The sequence below is a fragment of the Saccostrea echinata genome, unplaced genomic scaffold (genome assembly GCF_033153115.1).
Source record: "Saccostrea echinata isolate AGI-Se365-2 ecotype Australia unplaced genomic scaffold, CSIRO_AGI_Sech_v1 ptg000028l, whole genome shotgun sequence".
NCBI classification, from domain to species: domain Eukaryota; kingdom Metazoa; phylum Mollusca; class Bivalvia; order Ostreida; family Ostreidae; genus Saccostrea; species Saccostrea echinata.
Genome location: NW_026889777.1, coordinates 316,120 through 337,126, shown reverse-complemented (window position 1 = coordinate 337,126; position 21,007 = coordinate 316,120). Strand labels below are relative to the sequence as shown.

At 32.5% G+C, this 21,007-nt stretch overlaps 1 protein-coding gene across 2 annotated transcripts in view; it reads right to left on the bottom strand.

Annotated features, from left to right (window-relative positions):
- LOC133193601 (corticotropin-releasing factor receptor 1-like) overlaps positions 1-18,503 on the bottom strand; it is a 74,494-nt gene extending 55,991 nt beyond the window's left edge. Inside the window, exon 1 of one of the 2 annotated variants that reach the window (XM_061329563.1) lies at positions 18,230-18,503. In XM_061329563.1, coding sequence (XP_061185547.1) covers positions 18,230-18,278 — 49 coding nt within the window. In that variant the 5' untranslated portion in view covers positions 18,279-18,503. Of the gene's footprint in view, positions 1-6,931; positions 7,386-18,229 lie in introns of those variants that run through there. The other variant, XM_061329562.1, reaches the window with a different exon arrangement.
- Between the last annotated feature and the right edge of the window lie 2,504 nt (positions 18,504-21,007).

Here is a 21,007-nt window from a genome sequence, read left to right as displayed (position 1 = left end):
CGACACTTCTGTGGAATAAACTTTGTGCTTTGTACTTGCAATGATTCTACAGATATCAAAATGGAATATTGCTGACAACACCGTCTTGGAAAAAAGAAGTGATGAATTATGAGCAGTTTCTGCTTCCTCAAGCAAGTCTAGACGCGTCAACCTTTTCTCCAAGGCGTAAGGAGACTAAGAATCAATATGAAGTATTCTTAGAATAACAAGGAAATAAGAAATCAGTCATGATAAATATGTTTCCCTGTTCTTACGTACACGAAAGTTGTTATTAAATCATTGAATCTTAATATGGCCACGTGGTTAACTATGTCACCGTCAGGGATTGGGTCGATGGCGCTGTAGCAACCATTAATGATAAAACGCCGCTTAATGATAGATATATCATTAAGCGTTGCAATGCAACGCTTAATGTCATAAATTAATTCAATAATAGTTGACATTCTCAACCGCCTAGCGATATAATTCTTTCATTAAGCGGCGATTTAGCATTAGCAGTTGAGAGTGTCAACTATTAAAGCAGTAATTTACGGCAATAAGCGTTGCAATTGCAACTTTGAATGATATTTTTATCATTAAGCGGCGTGGTATCATTAGCGGTTGCTACATGGCGCGAAGACGCGATATTATGATACATCGTATACCTAGTAGTGTATCAGCCATGATACATGTGTTTAGGACTTGCTGAGAGAGCTGCTAGGAGTAAGGGCTGTATCGTCCTGAGGGGGAGATCACCAATCTCTCGCCCTATTACTGAGGGGGTGTATAGCCCTAAAATTTCGAACCATTATTTCCTTTTGATTAGTGTAATTTAAGAGTATAATTTATATTTTAAAGTTAAAGGAAGGCATTTTGTACACTACAATAACATCTGAAATTTTAAAACTAATTTAGTTATGCTGAAATATTGAGAAAACCGTTTTAAAAAAGTGCGCAACATGATGTTGCTTGTGACGTAAAAAAGGTAATTAACTCTTGTTTACTTAGAACATATCAACACATCATATTCTGAAACAAAATGGATATTTATTTGTTTTGACTGTAAGAACTTAAGAAAACTCTTTTTAATTCCACGAGTATGTATTGAAAGATAAAATTTAGTCACTTTAAAACCTCTGCTCTGTTATGAAGCACGTTTGATCCAAACTCAGTAAACTGAAAGTAGAACTCTCTAGGGTATGGGACCCTTAAATATTTATAATAAAATTTGCTATGGTAAGTAAAAAGATTCAAATATTCCTGTAATAATCTTTTAATGAGCAAATGCTCTATCGTCATGGTAACTCATGTCACCATAATCACGATTACGTCAAACAACATCTTTTCCTCCTAAACAAAGTAAAATCAAATTAATACCCACGGAGGAGAATGTTAAATGTAGAAGCGACTGAGAGAGTAACAAAAACGAGGTTTTGGTTAATTAGGTACAGGGGTCATATTTTAATTTTTGACCCCCCCCCCAAAAAAAAAAAATGAAATAAAAGAAAGTAATAAAGAAATAAAATTTGACATATTGACAAACTAAGTTTGATACGTATTCCCAGGTTATTGGATGAAAATCGCTACATATTGCATTGCATAACGTATTTCTCAAAAGGTTCAGTGCTTGAAGATAATTTTTTCTTTCGTGCATTAAATGAAATAAATCTACACCATCAACGGTACATAAATAATTCTTAAATATTCTATCAGAATTTTAATCCATGATTTCTACTCTAAACATGCTCACATAACATGTCGTCATATGCAATCATATGTAAGAATATTATGTCAGATGTTTATGTAGATTTCTCAGATCTGTATGTCGACTTGTCAGATAATATCCATTTAGACTAGGAACACACTGACAGTTTCTTGTTCTTAAAGCGTGTTGATGCAACTAACTGACAAGTACTTGTCATCGCAATATCTGACAAGTCAACATAATTTTCTTACAAGTCAATATATTTGTTACAAGTTGACATAATTATTTGACAAATCGACAAATTATCTATAAAGTCTCGTCAGATGTCATACATGTATCAACATGTCAGATAAATTTGAAGACTTCCTAGAAAGTTATATCGACTTGTCAGAAGGTACTGTTGATTTGTAAGATCTCTAAGCGACTTGTCAGATGATTATGTTGACGTGTCAGAAAAACATGTCAACTGGATGGCACAGACTGGGCATGGACGCGTTTTATGTTCAATTTTTATACATGTGAATAAGTGACAAGTCAACATAATTATCTGACAAGTCGACATAAAGATCTGACGCGTGATGGCAGAAATATACCACCATACTTCAGAGATAGGAAAGCATATTGCCCAATTTATCGCATCATTATTTGTACTGTATGAAATTTCAGATCATAAGCACTTTGATTTTTGAGAGCAATCAACAGCAAACAAGATCGTGCTTCGAAATAAAAGTCCCTGAAAAGAGTTATACTTTCATATAAGATGGAATGATGAATGCACTAAACTATTGATTATTGCTAATGGTATTTTTTCAATCATTTCTTAGAGGATCTTAGCTTCATGTGTGTAGGCATTTAAATGCATTGCAGTAAGAACGTAAAAACAAAGTTTTAATGTTAAAATTCATTCCCCACCCAGTTCATTCTTAAAAGACACTCTACTTTTATGTCAAAAATGCATTTTTCGATCGACCTGAGTCGCCTGTTCAGGTGTCGAAATAGATATTAAAGATGTGCGTTTGTATATTTTTCCAGTAGAGCGAGCAACAGAGTAACAGATGTGCTGTAATTGAATATTAACTTCATAAAATAGTTTCATATACATGTACTAAGTTATAAATAGGAATAGTTGTATATTTTTATAGATGCATTATTAAATTCATCAAGATGTGATATTTCTTTTCGTAAAACTTCAATTTTCACACCATGACAATTACCATGAACAATAAATACAACATATTAAAATCGGAAAAAAATATATCATCTGTAGTCAGTGTTCACAAGTTTTAATTATTTGTGGAGATATCCATGCCTGGCATGGCCTATATCTGTGTTAATTATCAACGTGAAAAACTTTAAAATTTTATCAAGCTTTCGTCCCCCGTTTTCATTACTTTTCTGCATTTGATTTAGCTGTATATAATTTGATTGACGACAAAGATTTAATATTTAGAAAAGAATAACTAATGCAAAAAAGATGCCGAATTTTATGAACATACGATTCATTTTGTCTTTAAGTATAGACATAACATTTTGAAGTGTACATATATTGCTTAACTCGATGGCTGTCACATTTACAAAATCTGTCTCTTCGGAGTATTTGTCCATTTTGATTGTTACTTCGGTAATTGACATTCTCAGAGTGGCTAATGCTGTAGCCATTTTCCCGATTTCAGAATGGCATGTAAAAGTGACGTTTGCTTTTCCATATGTTCCAAACCAATCACGACAATAGAAATACTAGAGTTTTGCCTATTTAGAAGCAGTGGATATACTTGTGTATATGATGTAGAAAAAGTCTCCAAGGACCCTGTTTTTACGTATGTAGAAAACCTCAAATTGACAATCGACTGTAACTGAAAAAAAATATGTACAAATTGGTCCATATAGGTCATGAGGCAATTTGTTGAAGTGTCAGGACATTTTCCACCTAAGATTTATCCTACTTGAAGAAGTTTATTTTTGGAGATCATAGCTACATACCAGTGTTCAGTGTACTTACAAATTCTTTCAGGTGAAATAAATCTATACCTTTAATATATATATATATATATATATATATATATATATATATATATATATATATATATATATATATATATATATATATATATATATATATATATATATATATATATATATAAGTAAATCTAAACGATTGTTATTTAATTATCCGCTAAATAATCTTTTTGTCTTCGTCAAACTACGAACTTCATTTTCATCTCGTGAAATAATATGTGAATTCTAGTAGGCAAATTCATTTTAATATCTAAAACTTGCATGCAAGAATTGGAGAAAATAAAGAAATTTGAATTTCAAATTAAACTATCATAAAAACTATGGTACCATAGTTAATTATTGTAAACTACATTATTTTTGTTAAGGTAAGTGTAAATCAAAATTTAAATTTTTATTACATCATATCTTTATTTCAGTGAGTTTTGCAATAAGTCTGGGTGGGAAAACGATTAGACATATACCCCGAGATTAATCGCAAGAATTCATGCTTTTTTCGCCATTTCCGTTTTTATCGTGGCGGTTTTTATTTCTACTGCATATACGAGGGGTTATCAAGAAGTTCGTGGACTGATGCGATAAAATTAATACTATGTAGTCTGTGCTTACAAAATGTATAAGAAACATAAAACAACAAAAGTTTAAGAAATGTTGAAAATTTTAGCTCGATACGTTGATAATCTTCCAAATTATTCTAAAATAAAAAAGACATTATATGATCACCCGGCGCTGTCGCCGTTTAGTTTCTTGACGTCCGACAACGTCATTGTTTCTCATTGTCCGCTCTCTCTACCTCATACACTTATCTTGATGAGATTACCTGGAGTTAAGTAAGGACTAAAGCCCATCTTGTTTATATGACTTTATCATGTCATGAACAGCTACTTTCAATGCATATAATATTGTAAATGAATCTATACAAAGGGAAAGATTCTCACTTGATTATGCCAGAATACTTAGCTTGTTGGAGTTCAAATTCTACCACACATGATCAAAGTCACTTTTTGACGTGACTGACTTTTGACACCCTGACTACAAATCGACATTAACAATGCATCTATCATCTCTCTGAATCTTTTTGGGCATTTAAAAACAAATACTCTGGATGCATTTTATTTCTCTTTTGCCCGTTTTAATATTCCTTAGGTCTATACCAGTTTTTCCAGGTTCGAAACTTTATAGAATGCTGGAAGAAGAAACCCCTCCCCCTTTTTGATGTCATTTTCAAGCCTTAATTTTTTGAACACTCCATATAAAATTTACAATAGAATTTCATAGAACGTACAGAATGGGGTAAAAATTGCAAATTTTACAGAACAATTGTGTCGTACCATATGCCTGAAATAACGGGATTTTTTTATGACAAATGCTCATATTAAAAGAGTTTTTCTCAGTTACACTCAGGAAGAAAAACCGTCATATTTAAGGTTGCGCCGCCTGGACATACCATTGCTTACAAAAACATTAAACATTTATTTAAAAAAATAAAACTTATGATTCATGGTTTATTCTATGGATAGAAAAGACGATCCTAACTAAATGTTTTAAAATTCATTGATGTACCTAAATCGGTTTTAATCTTATGGCGCTAGTCCACGAAGTTTTTGATAACCCCTCGTACGTCATCAATAAAACAATTGAAGTCCATGGAGATTTATTTGAAGTGCATCAAAGATATATATCATGGATGCATTTAGCACACAGATGAAAGGTGAAGATTTAATCTTTAAGATGTTGAATATCTACATTTTATTCAAGGGTGAAAAGATCCATTTTCAATTACTTTGTTTAATGTACCTAAAGCACCCTTGAAACAAGAATATAGCTCAGAATGATACAAAATAATCCCCTCATGTACATTTTCTGACATCTAACACACATTTATGGTGAATAAGGACTTTTTTACGCTGATGCGTATTTAAAAGAAATTTATTTTTATTATTTCTCTTTTTTACATATATCAATGTTCTTGATCACGGTACATTTACTTTGCCCTAATTGCGTTTTGATTGTCATTTTTATCAAAGGCAAGCTAACTTTTAAATGGTTTATGAATAAAAACCTGATAAAATGTGTGACTTATTTAACTTCAATTGGGAAAAAAAATGGAAAGGAATTCATTGTGCAGAAAATCTTGAAAACGTCTCGATTATTCACAAATCCTGTAATCGGATTAATAAGAAACAGCCAAGTTATGAATAAATGAAAATGTCTTTTGTCTATACAGTAAGACCTCAGATAGACTTTAAAAATTGGTGACTTACCGCTGTTATGTAAATAATTAACATTAATCACCTACTGTAATCTTATGATTTTTTAAGACTTTCCTTCAATCGGGTACTCCATTAAGGTTACTGTGAATGGAATTAACCAAAGAAACCCAATTAATAAACGTCAATTACAAAGAATTTCAAATCAAGAACCCGATGTCCGTCGCCGACATATAATCAATAATCATATTCGCAAATACAATACCGTGTACATGTAATTCTGTAATTATAATTTTGATGTTAAAATATATCTTTAAACTGGAAATGAGTTTGATTAAAACGGGTCAATAATTCTTAGATTTTCTGTGAGCCACACATATTACAGAAATAAGTTCGAATGTATATTTCGTACTTTCAAAGTAATAAAACTTTCGTGTATATTATTTATAAAATTAAATGTACATGTACCATTCTTTTAAATATTCTAAAGTGTTTCAAAATTAATTTTCACAATAAAAGTGAAGGCTTCAAAAGAAATTTCACAATAACATCCCTAAATTAAACTGAGATTTGAGATAAACATGACCGGAAGCTTAATTAACTATATTACGTCACAAAATGCTGGGTTGTCTATTACACTTGACATTACCAAGAAACTTTTATAATGTGTTCCTTTAAAATTTTCAGGTAACCATCTTGTTTTGCTTAATATATATCTAAAGAGTTACGAAAAAACCGTGTATTTTTGTGAACGCTATAATATCGTTTGTAAGATACAAATTTACTTGTGTTCCCGAGCTTATTTCATAAATTTTTGTGTTTGATTTCATAGATAAAACATTATCTATCCAAAGAAATTTTGAAAGTACTTATTTAATTTAACGACCCTTTTCCCTCTATCTTCATTTAACGAGCTACAACGAAAAATGTTTTCTTAAAAAATATCATGCAAATGCTAAGAGTAAAACATTTTTGTGTAAATTTCAATCTTTGTAAATAATCAATAAACTACCAAAATGCCTACCTCTTGGAGCTCTGGTCACATTAAAACACAGAAATTGATGCTCAGTTAGGTTAAACATCCTGCTGTCATTCTCGGCAGGGTTCACGCTGTCATACGCACGGGTGTGTGTAAATTTAGGAAACCGCAGCGGAGGGATATCAGCGTTAATTGCCGCACTTTGATCTGTCTTGATTGCGTTACGGTGAAGCTCTGAACTATTCTGATTCTGTGAAAATCTCGGGGATTCTGTAAGAAACTGGCGAGGTCTTACTCCTTGACAGTTCACATCATCAATAATTACTGGAGTGCTGATAATTAAAAATATGCAAATGATGGAAGGTCTCGCGAGGTTTTGCATTTTTATAGGATTTTGTGACATACCCTATCCAACGGTTAACAGTTCTGCTTATTTCCGTACTGGTAAAACAATAAGGTCGACGATCAACAGTGAATAACATATCAATTACAGATATACAAAAATTATCGATATTCAGTATGTTGACTTTTCACTTTCGATGCAATGTATATATAGTTTTACGTCACTTTACGGTTAACCGCTCATAAGATGATTGTACAATGTCATTATATTACGATACAACAGATGGTAGCCAAGTCTGATCATAAAAATAATATTTTTTTTAAAGAATCAATATAAGCTCGCTGAGAGTAGGTCTTTGCACCGGAAATGGGAATCCATATATTCACGCCTAATGAATTCGAAGCAAAATCTCCATTGTGATAGGATATCTCTCAAGATTTCATTGACAACAGTGAAAGAAGTTTTAAGTCACTCTTCTTTATATATTGAATGATAACTAATCTAACGAGGCCATGATTTCCACTCATTGATCTTGTCCCTTCCGGTTCAACAAAACGAAAACTAATAATGCTCGAGATATTTGGTCTCCGATTGAAAGACGTAAAAATTTTATTCGAAAATATGTTGTCCGTTACTTCCAAATTAAGTACGAGAGTTTTTCGTTTTCTGAACGGAACTCATTCTCATTTATCAATCAAAGTCGCTGTATAATCGTGCTCACGTTATACAAGAAATCAGCTTAAATCAGGAGCTTTCCCATAAAAGGATCAATCACTGTTTTATAAACATTTAAGTGACATCCTTATTGGAAAACGCCATGAAAGACCACATATAACATTGAACTTTAATGCACACCATTATTTTGAGATTAAAAACGGAAATGTATGATTAAAATGGCATGTTATTCAGGGAACATTCACACTAAATGACGTAACTCAGCGTCCACGTACTGTATGGTAATTTGTCTGTAATTTTGTTTCTGCTATACATAGTATCTATAGGCTACTTAAATATCTTTGACATTGAGTAACATAACTTAGATCAGCATGAAATCATATTTCTATAAACATTATCCGGGTATCATTAATCTAGTAAGTATTACAAGCCAAGAAAATCCGCATTATCACCATAACAGAAAGTCTATATATGTACTTAGTGTGCAACTTTTTTTTTTTTACTCTGAAAATCACAACTATTAATGAAGATACCATCTTGACATCGATCATACCCCCCCCCCTTCCACACACACATACACCGAACCTGAGAGTACTTTTCTACAGTGCACATGCCTGTGATAAAATTGATTGAAGATACATGAAAATGGATTAAAATTCATTGTGCTTCTTTGGTGTGAGTAATGATGAACAATTATACTATCAGAAGACTAGTATATACATGTAATTATACATGATAGAGGTTGGTGTGAAATGATGAATACGAGTTCAGAGGTCACTCTAAAGGATCAGTCAAAATTTACTGAGGCGTAGGACCAGTGCAAAATGCATGGGAACAAGGACTTTTTTCTTGTCTTCAAGCAATACATTATGGGGCTGCAATTTTTTTCCCCAGTTTATAAGCATGGGACAACTTTTTCAATCAAATAAAGGTTTATTAAAGAAAAAAGTATTCAAAACTTCAAGAAGACGTTTTCTTTCAATTGATAATTGATTAATAGATTGAACTATAATGAATGTAGACAATGAGTTACATGTACCTTGATCCCTACTCTCACCCTATTCTACAGAAACTTGGATTTTATCTATTAATATTAACAGTGCATGTATATAAGCCTAAAACTATTCCTGACATTTTTTGTTGCAGATGCCTGTATACTGCACCCACTTCATTTTTACGAGTTGATGGTATCAACTCATGTTATGTGACTTGTAAGGGATTCCCCAATGTATCGAGACTAATCACACTTTCATCTGAGTATTTTGCGTACGGATTCTTGTATAATATTGGTTTATTTACAATTTTCATAATCTACAGAACAAGAATATGTTTCCTGATATGCTTTGAAGTGTTTATAAACATGAATATTTATTATTAATTTTATTGGAATTTGTGTCCATCCGCAAAAGAAAATAGTGTTAGGGACATGCGGTCAACAAAAGTGACATGTCGTGCAATCAAAATTTTGATTTATAAATCAATAAATGTTTTATATAATAAGAAGTATTTTGAAAACAGATTTTAAAAGAAAATTCACAAAGTTGAACATTGTACAAACTAGGTTATTTTTAAAAGATTGACGTGCTAGAGGTATATAAATAAACTAATTCTTGCGCTGTTATGCTAATGAACAGAGCAGTTTTCCCGCGTTAGTGATGAATCGTTCAACACAGAGAACACTGTCTATGTTTGTAAACAAAGCGAGAAGTTTGCAGTACAGAAGGTCGATGTAAATCAACTACTTATCTCAAACGGAAGAAATGAGCTGCGCCAGTAAAAACAATTTTGAAATTAAAGTTCTTATTTCTTGTGCAAACAATAAAAGATTTCGATTGCTTCAAGGGTTAGATTTTTTCAGCAGCAGACAACTTTGTGCTCCAATTTCTTTTTCCCTGTTAAAAACACTGTCTTCCACATTCTAGATCTGTTTCACAGCAAGCTTTAAATACAGCAATGGTCACTTAACACGCCTGTGATTCTTATCTCGTTAATTGTCGGCACTACACTGGAAAGTGGTTTCCTTTAATATGTCCAGCTGTGTTTTGCTATCAGATGCTGACCATGTTATAAAGTGAATTAGTAGTACTGAAGGCAATAAATAAAAAAAGAGGGGAATTATTGATAAATTAAATGTGAAATGCATATTTATATATGTGAAGAGATCAAGAAATCAAATTAATTCATGAGTTTATAGATCATGTAAATAGTCAATAGCATGCCATTGTGGTAAATTTAAAGTCTTCAGTCGAAAAGCCGAAAGAATTGAAATTTTTAACATGCATACTTGTATCAATGAAAGTCAAGTAGTTGAATTTTAAAAAAGGCTAAACCGAGAGAAATGATATATAAAATGTGCATATTAATTAAAGTCAAGTAGATATATTTCAAAAGTGACTAAACCAAACGAAATGACATATAAAATGCCCATTTCAGTTAAATGTCAGGAAGTTCAATTTCAAGAGTAGGCTTATCAAGAGAACTAAAATATTTATTGTGCATATCAATGATCATAAAAGACAGGGGGTTGAATTTTAAGAGTGGCTAAATCAGGAGAATTGAAATATCAAATGTGCATGTAAATTTTGAAAGACAAGGAGTTGAATTTCAATAGTGACTAAATCAAGAAAATTGAATTATGTAATATACATATAAATGAAAGTAAAAGATATCAATGTTAAGACTGGCTTAATCACGAGAATTGAAACATATTGATGTGCATTGAAAATTTTAAATTGTTTGTAAATTGAAGAAAGCAGTGAAAATATTTAATGAGCATGTGAATGAAATAATTCAATCTGCGCTATTTGTAAATAATAATAATTCTCTACTTGTAATACTATTGTAGGTTTGGCCTATTATTTGGTTTATGTGTGTTTAAAGCTTTTTCTTGTTTTTTGTCTACTTAGTTGTTTTAATTCTGTAATATGATTTTACAACAGTTCTGCCATTTTTCTCTATTTGAAATTTCTAGTCACTTGATATATAATAAATTTCTGTCAAATGATATCGAGTGTCCAAAAACTGTTCTCGGTAGTTTTAATAATGATAGTCTGTGCTCTGTGACCATTTCAATGATGGTATCCTTTAATATTTTGTAAAAATACAAATTACTTTAAATGCAAGCTAAATTGTCATTTTACGAAAAATCCCAAAACTAACTTAGTATTATTTGTTTTCTATGTTTAAAGGTTTGATTTGTGATAAATTATTATACATTCCAGTAGGTATTAAAAAAAAATAAATATACATGTTAAAAATACATGATGGAAAAGGTGTAAATAAAATATAATTTTATTTCTCTCTCTCAAAAAAAAAAAAAAAAAAATTAAAGTGATAGTTTTCATCAATGCACATAATTTCAACAATATCATATATTCCATATATGGACTAGAGACCTCAACTCATTTAAAGATTATATAATCAATACCATCAACTCGTAGTAGTACTTTCAGTACTTTGATTTAAAAAAAAATAAGGAACATGATTGTCCTTGTTTAATACATGCAGTTATTTTGTTAAAAAGCATTCTGATTGTACACACAAGTACTCTGAAGTTGATATTAAAAAAGATGCTTGAGTTTCTGATTGACAATATCTATGTAGTTTTGGAGATCAAGTCTTTCAACAATCTTTTGGAATTCCCATGGGTACCGTCAACAGATATATCGACGACGTGATATCAATTAAGAATAGTTGTCGACTCGATATATCCCAGTGAGCTTGAAATAAAAGATACCATAGAGTCTGACGCATCTGTTTCATATTTGAATATTTTACTATAAAAAGACTTTAATGATACATGTAACCTAACAACAAAGTTTTATGATAAAGGTGATGACTTCAACTTTTCAATCGTCAACTTCCCTTACTTGTGCAGCAATACACCCTTATCACCTGCATATGGTGTTTTTCTCTCCCAGTTGATTCAATACGCAAGAGCATGTTCTACGTATGAACAATTTTTAAAACAAGGCAAGCTATTGACAAACAATTTGATAAAACAAGGATGTTAACAGTCTCGTTTGAAGTCATCATTTCGCAAGTTTTATGGTCGATACAATGACATTGTCAGCAAATGCAACCTATCATTAAGTCAAATGCTGACTGAAGTTTTTTCATACTTATTGTTAGGCCATTATTTACACACTGAATTGTCTACGGATTTTTCCGTTTTCCCGATCATGACAAGGAGCACACGACGGGTGTGACGGATCGGCAGGGGATGCTCACTCCTCAACGGCACCTGATCCCACCTCTGATATTTATGGAGGTCCGAGTATTCTCTGTTCCAGATTTGTATTGTCTAAATGGACTTTGAGCTTGAATACTGTTCGTTATCTACATAATGTATTTCATTATAAGACAATTAATTCTTGTTTAATGATTGATCCTACGTCTATGCAGTGTGCCATTTACTTTATTGATCAGTGATAATAAGATATATATAGGACCATCCCTGTTGTAAATAATGAACACTTGCATATATTATTTCTGTGTTTTATACGGATGCATATAATTAACTTTATATGTACATGTGTTAAACTAGCATGCTCTTTGGGTCTTATGAACGTTTGACAAAACGTTTGAGAATTGTCAGAATGAACTGAGTTATTGAAAATGTCATAGTAAGTTAAGGTTTCTGGTAGACATAGCAGAGGACGTCAACTTTTTGAAAGGTAAAGAGCATGGGACCAATTATTTTAACCAAACATGATACAATGGGGTCTTTAGACTATTTTAAAATAAATTAACAGTTTGCACCGGTCCCATGTGTCGATAAATTTTGACCAGTCCCTAATTGCTTTTTATCATTGAGTCATTGATTATTGTAAAACAGAATTGTAAATTTTCCACTGCAGTTCAAAATGTAGACTTTGGATATAGAATGGACTAAAAATATAAAGGACTTGGCTGGTTTGTTTTAGTCTTTTACTCATGTTAGGACGCTACCTATTGCCGGGTCGCCCGCGTGTCGCAGTTGTAAGAGCGTTTGCTAGAGTGGCAGAGAAAGGAGTTGATCCTTACGTCGCAGGTTCGAATCCCATTGCTGGACGTCGAGATAGGTTCTTCGGATGAGACCTTATAAACAGAGGTCCTGTGTCGCAGTAGGTACTGGCATGAAAAAGATCCCCCAATGCTCAAAGGCCTAAGTTAAGTGCCGAGTACATGTCTAAATTTGCAGCCCTCCACCGGCAAGTGGTGTCGTCTGACTATGAGGGAACAATTCTCGAAGGGACGTTAAACAAACAAACCTATTGCCGGGGTAAAAACCTCTTCTCGGTACTTGGGGGCATTGAGTAATGAAGAATCATCTACTGTTACACGGTGTTTCGTTTTAAACGTCTCATATGGTCTCCACGTCCTACAGTGGAAGAGGGATTCGAATTAACGAACAAAACGAGACCTTTGGTCTAAACACTGCGCCACGCGGGCTAATACCTAAGGATAGGTGATTTATACCAGACTTTGTTTTTATAAGTAACCAACATTCTGATAATATTGAAGAAGCAATACTAGTCCCCTACAAGCAAGGCAATCTTGTTCCCCTTAAAAATTGAAAATGACATACCGGTAATTCCGACAAAAAATCCTTGAAGCAGAACAAAATGCAAACTTGATCCGTAACTCGTCAATGTAGACCACATAACAAAAAGCAACTTGATAACTGAAAGTGACTGCGAAAAATGTGTGGAAAACCAAGTGGAAAATCTGGTTCCCGATTGAAATAAAAAATGCCATCATAATTTTGTAAAAATTCATCGAAGAGGAATGAAATACAAACTTGATCTGTAACTTATCAGGGTACATACATGTATAACTACCAAAAGTCAGCTCAATATCTGCAAGCGTTTAGTGAAAAGTACGAACAACCAAGTGGGACAGACTGACACAGACAGGGAACAGAGAGACGGACAGACGAGGATGAAACCTATCATGATGTAAATTTTGAATTTACTAGGGGAGGTAAATGCAAAATTTACAACTTCATGTTATAAATTTTGCATTTACCTCCCCCAATTAAATTCAAAATTTACAACTTGATAAACCTTTAGTCCCCTTCCGTTTCAGAACTACTCAAGTCTAGTAATTTGATTACAGAATTTGACTATAAAATACAGAATTTGACTACAAATATCCCCTCTACCTGATGAATACATAGGGCTGTAGCCTAGTGAAGACAGCTGTGACCGGTCGACAGGGGATGCTTACTTCTCATAGGCACCTTATCCTACCTCTTGAATTTCCAGGTGTCCATGTTTTATGCCCTATTCATACAGTATCATTTGTATTGTTTGTAAATTTACTTTCTTAGATGTTCGTTATCTTCACCGAGTGATAAAAACAGCTTTGCTCACTTCGCCCTCTAAAACTTTGTAGACAGTAGCGACGCCTCATGCATTAATTTTTTACTCTATTATACTGAATTTAAATTGACATCAACTGCAGAACAGTTTTGGGTATTTAGTAATAAAAGCAAAGAAAAATAATTTTGTACAGGTGCAAATAGAACACAGAGTGTCAATTGCCTATATTCACATGTATGATTTTTCATGACCTAATGCGACATGACGACAGTATTTTCCCTGGTTCGAAGAGTGTTGCAAAAGAAAAAAAAAAGAAGAGAGAAATGAAGTGTCTGTGGGGACACAAACACTGCTGGCTTCTAAAGATACTCTCGATGCATCGATTTTCTTATGAAGCACGTCATTATAACTTTTTTTAATAAAAGAAAGCATATAATGAACTTCATAATTTATCTTCCTCATTCATTGTCACTTCAGCCAAATTAAAGGAAGTAGGATTTAGGGGGACTACTCACGACGTGGGGTCACAATAAAAGTTCACTTCTCTAAATTAGACAAATTAAATTGCTACCATAAACTAAGGCATGGTGCGGAATATGTACACAAGAATTTACAACATAAACTATTTCATCTCTAGGGATTTATTGTATTATCTTCCAGCGTACCTATAATATTTGAAAATTTGTGCAAAAACTCTCGAATGAAGAACAATACATGGTCCCGGGCAAGAACTGTGTCAAATACAAATCTCTCTCTCTCTCCCTCTCTCATGGTCACCTTTCTAACTTCGTAACACAATAAATAACAGTAAATGATAAAATATATACACTGATTACCGCTTTGACCAGACTGTTTATGTGTTAAAATGTGTATCATATTCTCTTCAGAATTATGAATAATTTATTATCTATCTTCATTCGCTATATTTTAATAGACCAAAAAACATAATGGGCAATCCCTTGGAATTGCTATGTTGGTTTCCAATCGTTTTCTGTGGCGACTGGGGAAATTCATTTACTTCACAAAAGAATCAAAGGACATCTTGATGACTATAAATAATTAACATTCTGTTTTAATTGAAGTACTGTCTATCTTGGAGGCATTTTTCTATGATTTTATCAGTTATGCATTTTATGTAAATGACTAAATATCTTGAAAAATTGTGTTTTCCCAGATATTTTCTGTGTTTAACATGTTCATTCTAAAACTAAATATACAGTGATAAAGCTTATTCAGGGAATTTGTGTCCCCTGCTTAAGTAAAAAGAAAAGGTTGGATGACCTGAAAGAAATCAAGATGGAGAAAGAAAAAAGGTCGACCTTGTACTTTCCACTTTTGGCATTAAAGTCAGTTTGTTTGTTTGTTTTTTTAAATTAGTTTTTAGAAGCTTACAAAGAATGACATTGTAATATAAAGTTATATGTTTGACAATGACATTTAGAGTTATGGTATTAAATTTCATTGAAAAAGCTCGAGGAAGACTAAAGTTATCATCTGGAAACCTTTTTTTTTTTTTGGCATTGTATGAATTTCTGACCTTGGCCCTTCACCTAATGACCTCAAGATCGATAGAGGTCTTTTTAAGGCCATGGGGAGTTGTGATATGGAATTTCATTGCAAAAGCCAAAAGGTCTTTTTAGACATCTTCCGGAAACCAAGGTACTCCAGACAGAGGACGGAAGGACAGACAGACCAAAAGTATCCCCCATTTTCAGTGAAAGCAGAGGACCATAAACCTCAAGACTAAAAAAGTTATAAAACAAGAATAAAGTCAAGGAAAATGCTGCTTAACCGAAACAATTTATCGATTTTCTACTTCCTCAATATTTTCAATTTAATATACAGGAAACATTTATAATAGATTTGATTAATAGCGTCGACATTAGAAAACTGACATAAAGAAATCGTAATTCTCAGCAGATTAACTTAGATCTAGACCTGCAGCATTAATTATTAACCTACTTTGTGATTGGCTCGTTGTACAATGGTCAACTAATCCTGTTACATTGTCCTGTGAAAATAGCGTCCCTTATATTTCTTACGTTAAACTATTATGGCATTATGTTTCATAACGAAGTCCACATTTTAAAGAACATTACTTCTGATATGAAACTAAGTGAAAAATGAAAGCTTTTCAAAATTATGTTATTTCACACATATATCAACATTATTTCAATTCCATTCCCTCTATTAAAAAAAATACCCATTTCACCTTTCATTGAAAGCCATTGCAGAGAAGTAAAATATGACTTTTTTCCATTTTGCATTATTTTTCTTTTGAGAAAAAAAAAATGCAAATCTTTTCCTGATATTTGAACGAAATCCTAAATAAAATCGAACTCTTTAAAATTCACCTCATATTTTTTAAGGCAAACTCCTATCCGCACAAAACTAACTTGTTAACAACTTAAATTTTTACAGATAAAAATCAATATTAACGTGTTAGTTCTTGCTGCAAGATATTTATCAGTATAGTTATATAACTTTATTTTGCCGATTTTACTTGGGTAATGGGAAAAAGCTCATAAAATATTAATCATTCGGGGAATCTTGTAAAGTTCTTCTCGTGGCTTGGAATCAGGCGACACGTGCAATATTTATCAGAATTCACTTAAATACTAGTGATTTTTTTTTTTTTTAAAACAATCAGGACATTTATTTTATGTGAAATAATGGCGGATCTAGAGTTTTCTAAATTCCTTTTCTTTTATTTTATTGTGAAATTATAAGACATGTTTGAGAACTGATTGTATGGTGAGAGGAACAAATAGCAATAGATAGAATTCCCTCTTTATCGGCAATTGTAAAATTATGATTATAGCATCAACACAATGAATACAAAGCACATGTATATGCACCGTATTCTTTTTTCTTGAAATTTGCTGCAGATAATATTGCAGACAGTAAAGTATCTTAACATGCAAAACCTTTAGAAGAATCCGAGAGACTTAAATTGTCAAGCCATACATTTATCTCGTTAACCTGTTAAAAATTTAAAAAAAAATGTTCGGTGATAAGAACATGTCTAATGAACTTCTTCAAAGCCAACAAGACGCAAAGAAATTAAAGAGTACATGTCCTTAATGAATAGCAAAAATTGGTATTGGTTGTCACATTAAATTCAATTTATATTTTTTCCTCCAGGGAGCTAAAACATGTAACACGTATCTGCATACATTATAATTACGGTCCCGTGCGCGTTCAGACAGAGATGTGGTATTTTTAAGCCTCTGATTTTTATAAGACCAGATGCACTTCGATCAATTTATCCCGGTATTTTTATACATATAATGTATGGTTTGGGGATATACAAGTAGTGTCTTGTTGCCAGTATTTCTGCTGTGCATTTCTGAATCTGTATCAGTTCCCTATAGTACTTTGTGGCAAAATTCAAAAGAGAAATAAATACTTATATCATAGGCACTCCCCCGTCAAAATTAGTAAAAAAAAAAAAATCAGTTTATTATATATCTTGACCAGAGGCTGTAAGATTTTGACTTAAACGTGTGTGTAGGTAAGCATATTTCTTGACAAAGTAACTGATCATTAAAGAATGTAAACTATTTGTGAAAATATGCATCATACATAAGCTTTCAATCAAGCTTACATGTAGTTTGAAACTTTAGGCACGTCCGAGAGAGACAGGGAACTTAAATGGCGGTGAGTTTTAGGCCCTCTTGATTTTAAAATAAAAGATGGGGTACGTTATCCAGGCCCGTAGCAACGGTTTCAAAAGGGAAAAAAACTAAACTTACCAAAATGTAGGGGGAGGGGGGAGGGGACACTTCCCAAAAAAAATCCTGGAATTTATGCCAGTGCTCGACCTTACAGCAACAAAAAGTGTGTATGGGGGGGGGGTGCGGGTGGGGGGCAACCAACATCTAAAGAAAAAAAAAACATTCAAGAAAAAGTGGGACCGTCCCCCTCCCACCCCCGCTTTCTACGGACCTGTTATTATTGTTATTGATTTGAGATGGGGAGCGCCTAAAAAAAATGAGGAAATAAAGAAAAAAAGCTCACCTTGAGTTAAACCTTGGGTATTTTGTTTCAGACAATCCTGAGGAATCATAGTTGAAAATCCAGCCAAATGACTTAATTATGGAGTTAAAGCGGTTTATATCGCACAGCCAAATTGTCTAAACCATGTACTCCTATTTTCGACACACTTTACTCTTAAGTTATTTTGTTAAATGATATGCCGTTTCCGCATTAAATTATCACACATCGCACACAGTAAATGTTATGAATCCCATAACTGCAGTCATCTACGGAGGAAGAAATCATGTGCATCAATCTGTAATTTCTCCTGTCCCGCTGTTACGTTTTATACGTGTATGTATATGTTTAAGGAAAAAAATATCCTTCACATTGATCAAACGCATTGACAATCGTCTCTTATTCAAGGAGATAATCAAATTTGTTATCTGGATTCAGCCTGTCAAAGACGGATTACGAACTGATATATACCTGTGCATGTATAGCAGTTTCTAAGAAATTATTTACATCGAAACCGCATGTTGCAACCAAATCGATGGCTTTAGATAGCTCTGTTACCAAACAAATGTCATTGCCCAATTTTTTTTAGGTTTTCGTTTTTTTATTCCAATATCCTAAAACAAAAATTTCAAATCTTTATTTATTGGAACAATGGTTTTGAAAAGGCTCGTGTGTAATGCCTGCTCGGAAGTAAGCCTCTTATATGTAACGACATATAAGCAACTTATCATTACTATTTATCATTATAGACTATAGCTTTAATCAATGTTTCATTTTCCATTACATAACTCTATTTATTCTCCTCTTTTTAAATAGCCCTCCGATCCGCCAATTAATAAACTAACCTTAATTTTTTTTATTAATCTGATAATAGAAATCACAAACTTTTGGTGACTCAAGACACTGCAGTTTAACATAGGAACTGCCCAAGTGGGGAAAGAGGTGATAAGAGTCAGTCAGAAATGGGCTGAAGCATGCAAGTCCATAGAAAGCAATTTCAGTTGGGGATTTCACGGGAAAGGAGGGGGGGGGGCAGAGGGCACATCGAAAATTTGCTTTAATTCTAATTTGACAGTATATATACATGTACACTGGTAAATATCAAAGGAGAAAGCCCACCATGTCCCTCTCACGGTTCCTAAGGGCCTGCTAATGGGCAACCTGGTATACATGTACATGTACGTGTACATGTATGTTCTGATTTTTCTTCTTTTTTTTTCCCCAGAAAATTTTGGATCTGCATGCTCAATCACTTTGTGTAATTCATACAATCTTGAATCTAATTTAAGGTGTAATATCCCTCTGATAAGAGAGATAACTTTCCAGGAAATTATTCTATGCAATCCCATGAATTGTCTTACCAGAGTCTGTTAACGAGGACCATATTATAGTAAAATCATTCAAACCTAAACTATCCTACAAATATTGATTTCCATTTTCTATTGCCAACAATCACTTATAATATTTTACCTAAAACATTTATACTCAGTTCCTGTAAAAATTGAGATATTTCTATCTCTTGACATATAATTCTTTAAATGTTACAGAAACTTCAGATGCAGACTTTTTATAATCAAATAATTAATATTTTTTCAATAAGAAAAATAACTTGAAGAACAATAACTTCTGTAGATGGAAAGATAACTCTTGTAGATTGATGCATTTTTATTTTACAAGCACAGAAAACAATGTGATATTCTGATTTAAAACGCAAAGCCTCATTATGTTTTCTAATGTGAATTAGATAGGTACGATAGTAAAATTAATATTATTTTTATAGATACATATACCTCATATTCTTAATTTTATGGTGAGATAAAAAAAATATTGATCTTTCTATTCACCATACCAAATTGTCTTTATATCATGATTAGACATAATATTACTCATTTCTGAAAAAGTAAGCAACGCTTCATACTTCAAACTATTTTCCATTTGAACCTAATGTTGTTGTTGATGAAAATCAATGTTGGGAATTTAAAAAAATTGAAGCAGAGGGATATTTCACCTTAAATTACTTATTACTTAAAAAGAGGGTATTGCAGAAACTCGTGAGTATTCCCTATATCGAGAAGGACATTTAAATACCCATGACGCATGAAGAGTTATCTCTAAATATAGATAATGCTACGTAGATGACTTAATTTATACGACGGGTATGTCCAGCTTGTTATAACAAAACATTTAACATTTTTATTTCATGCATAGTTTTTGCCTAACATGGACTGGCGACCTGTGAGTAAACATTTTTTCACATCTATGGTCACTGTCGCCATATTGCACGAGAAAAGTTAGAACGATAAAAAGCACAATTAATGGCAAGGGCATCTTGCACATCATTTTGAAAGATGTACTCTAGACAGTGTGTGTTAATATTTTTAATTCAGTATATAAAATGTGTCCAATAATCACGTTGTTGATGCAATATCCAAGAATTTCCATTGAGTCATTTCAATTTTAGTTGTTTCAAGTCAAATCTGAGCCACTAATTAACAGAACAATAATGAAACGAAATGCGTATGAGAAAAAATGAATTATTTAAAATGATAGTACTTTATTTTTAAGACATCGCCACTAAATAATAACATTAAATATATGTCTTATTAGTTTTAGATCACAATATCAAGGAAAACAATTTAATACTGCATGCATTTAAAATATTACCCATTAATTTTCTGACATTCTCTACCTCTCTCTTTCTCTATCAAGGGAGATGTTACATTGTACTTCCATTACATGAGAAAAAAAAATGTACATATATATATATATATATATATATATATATATATATATATATATATA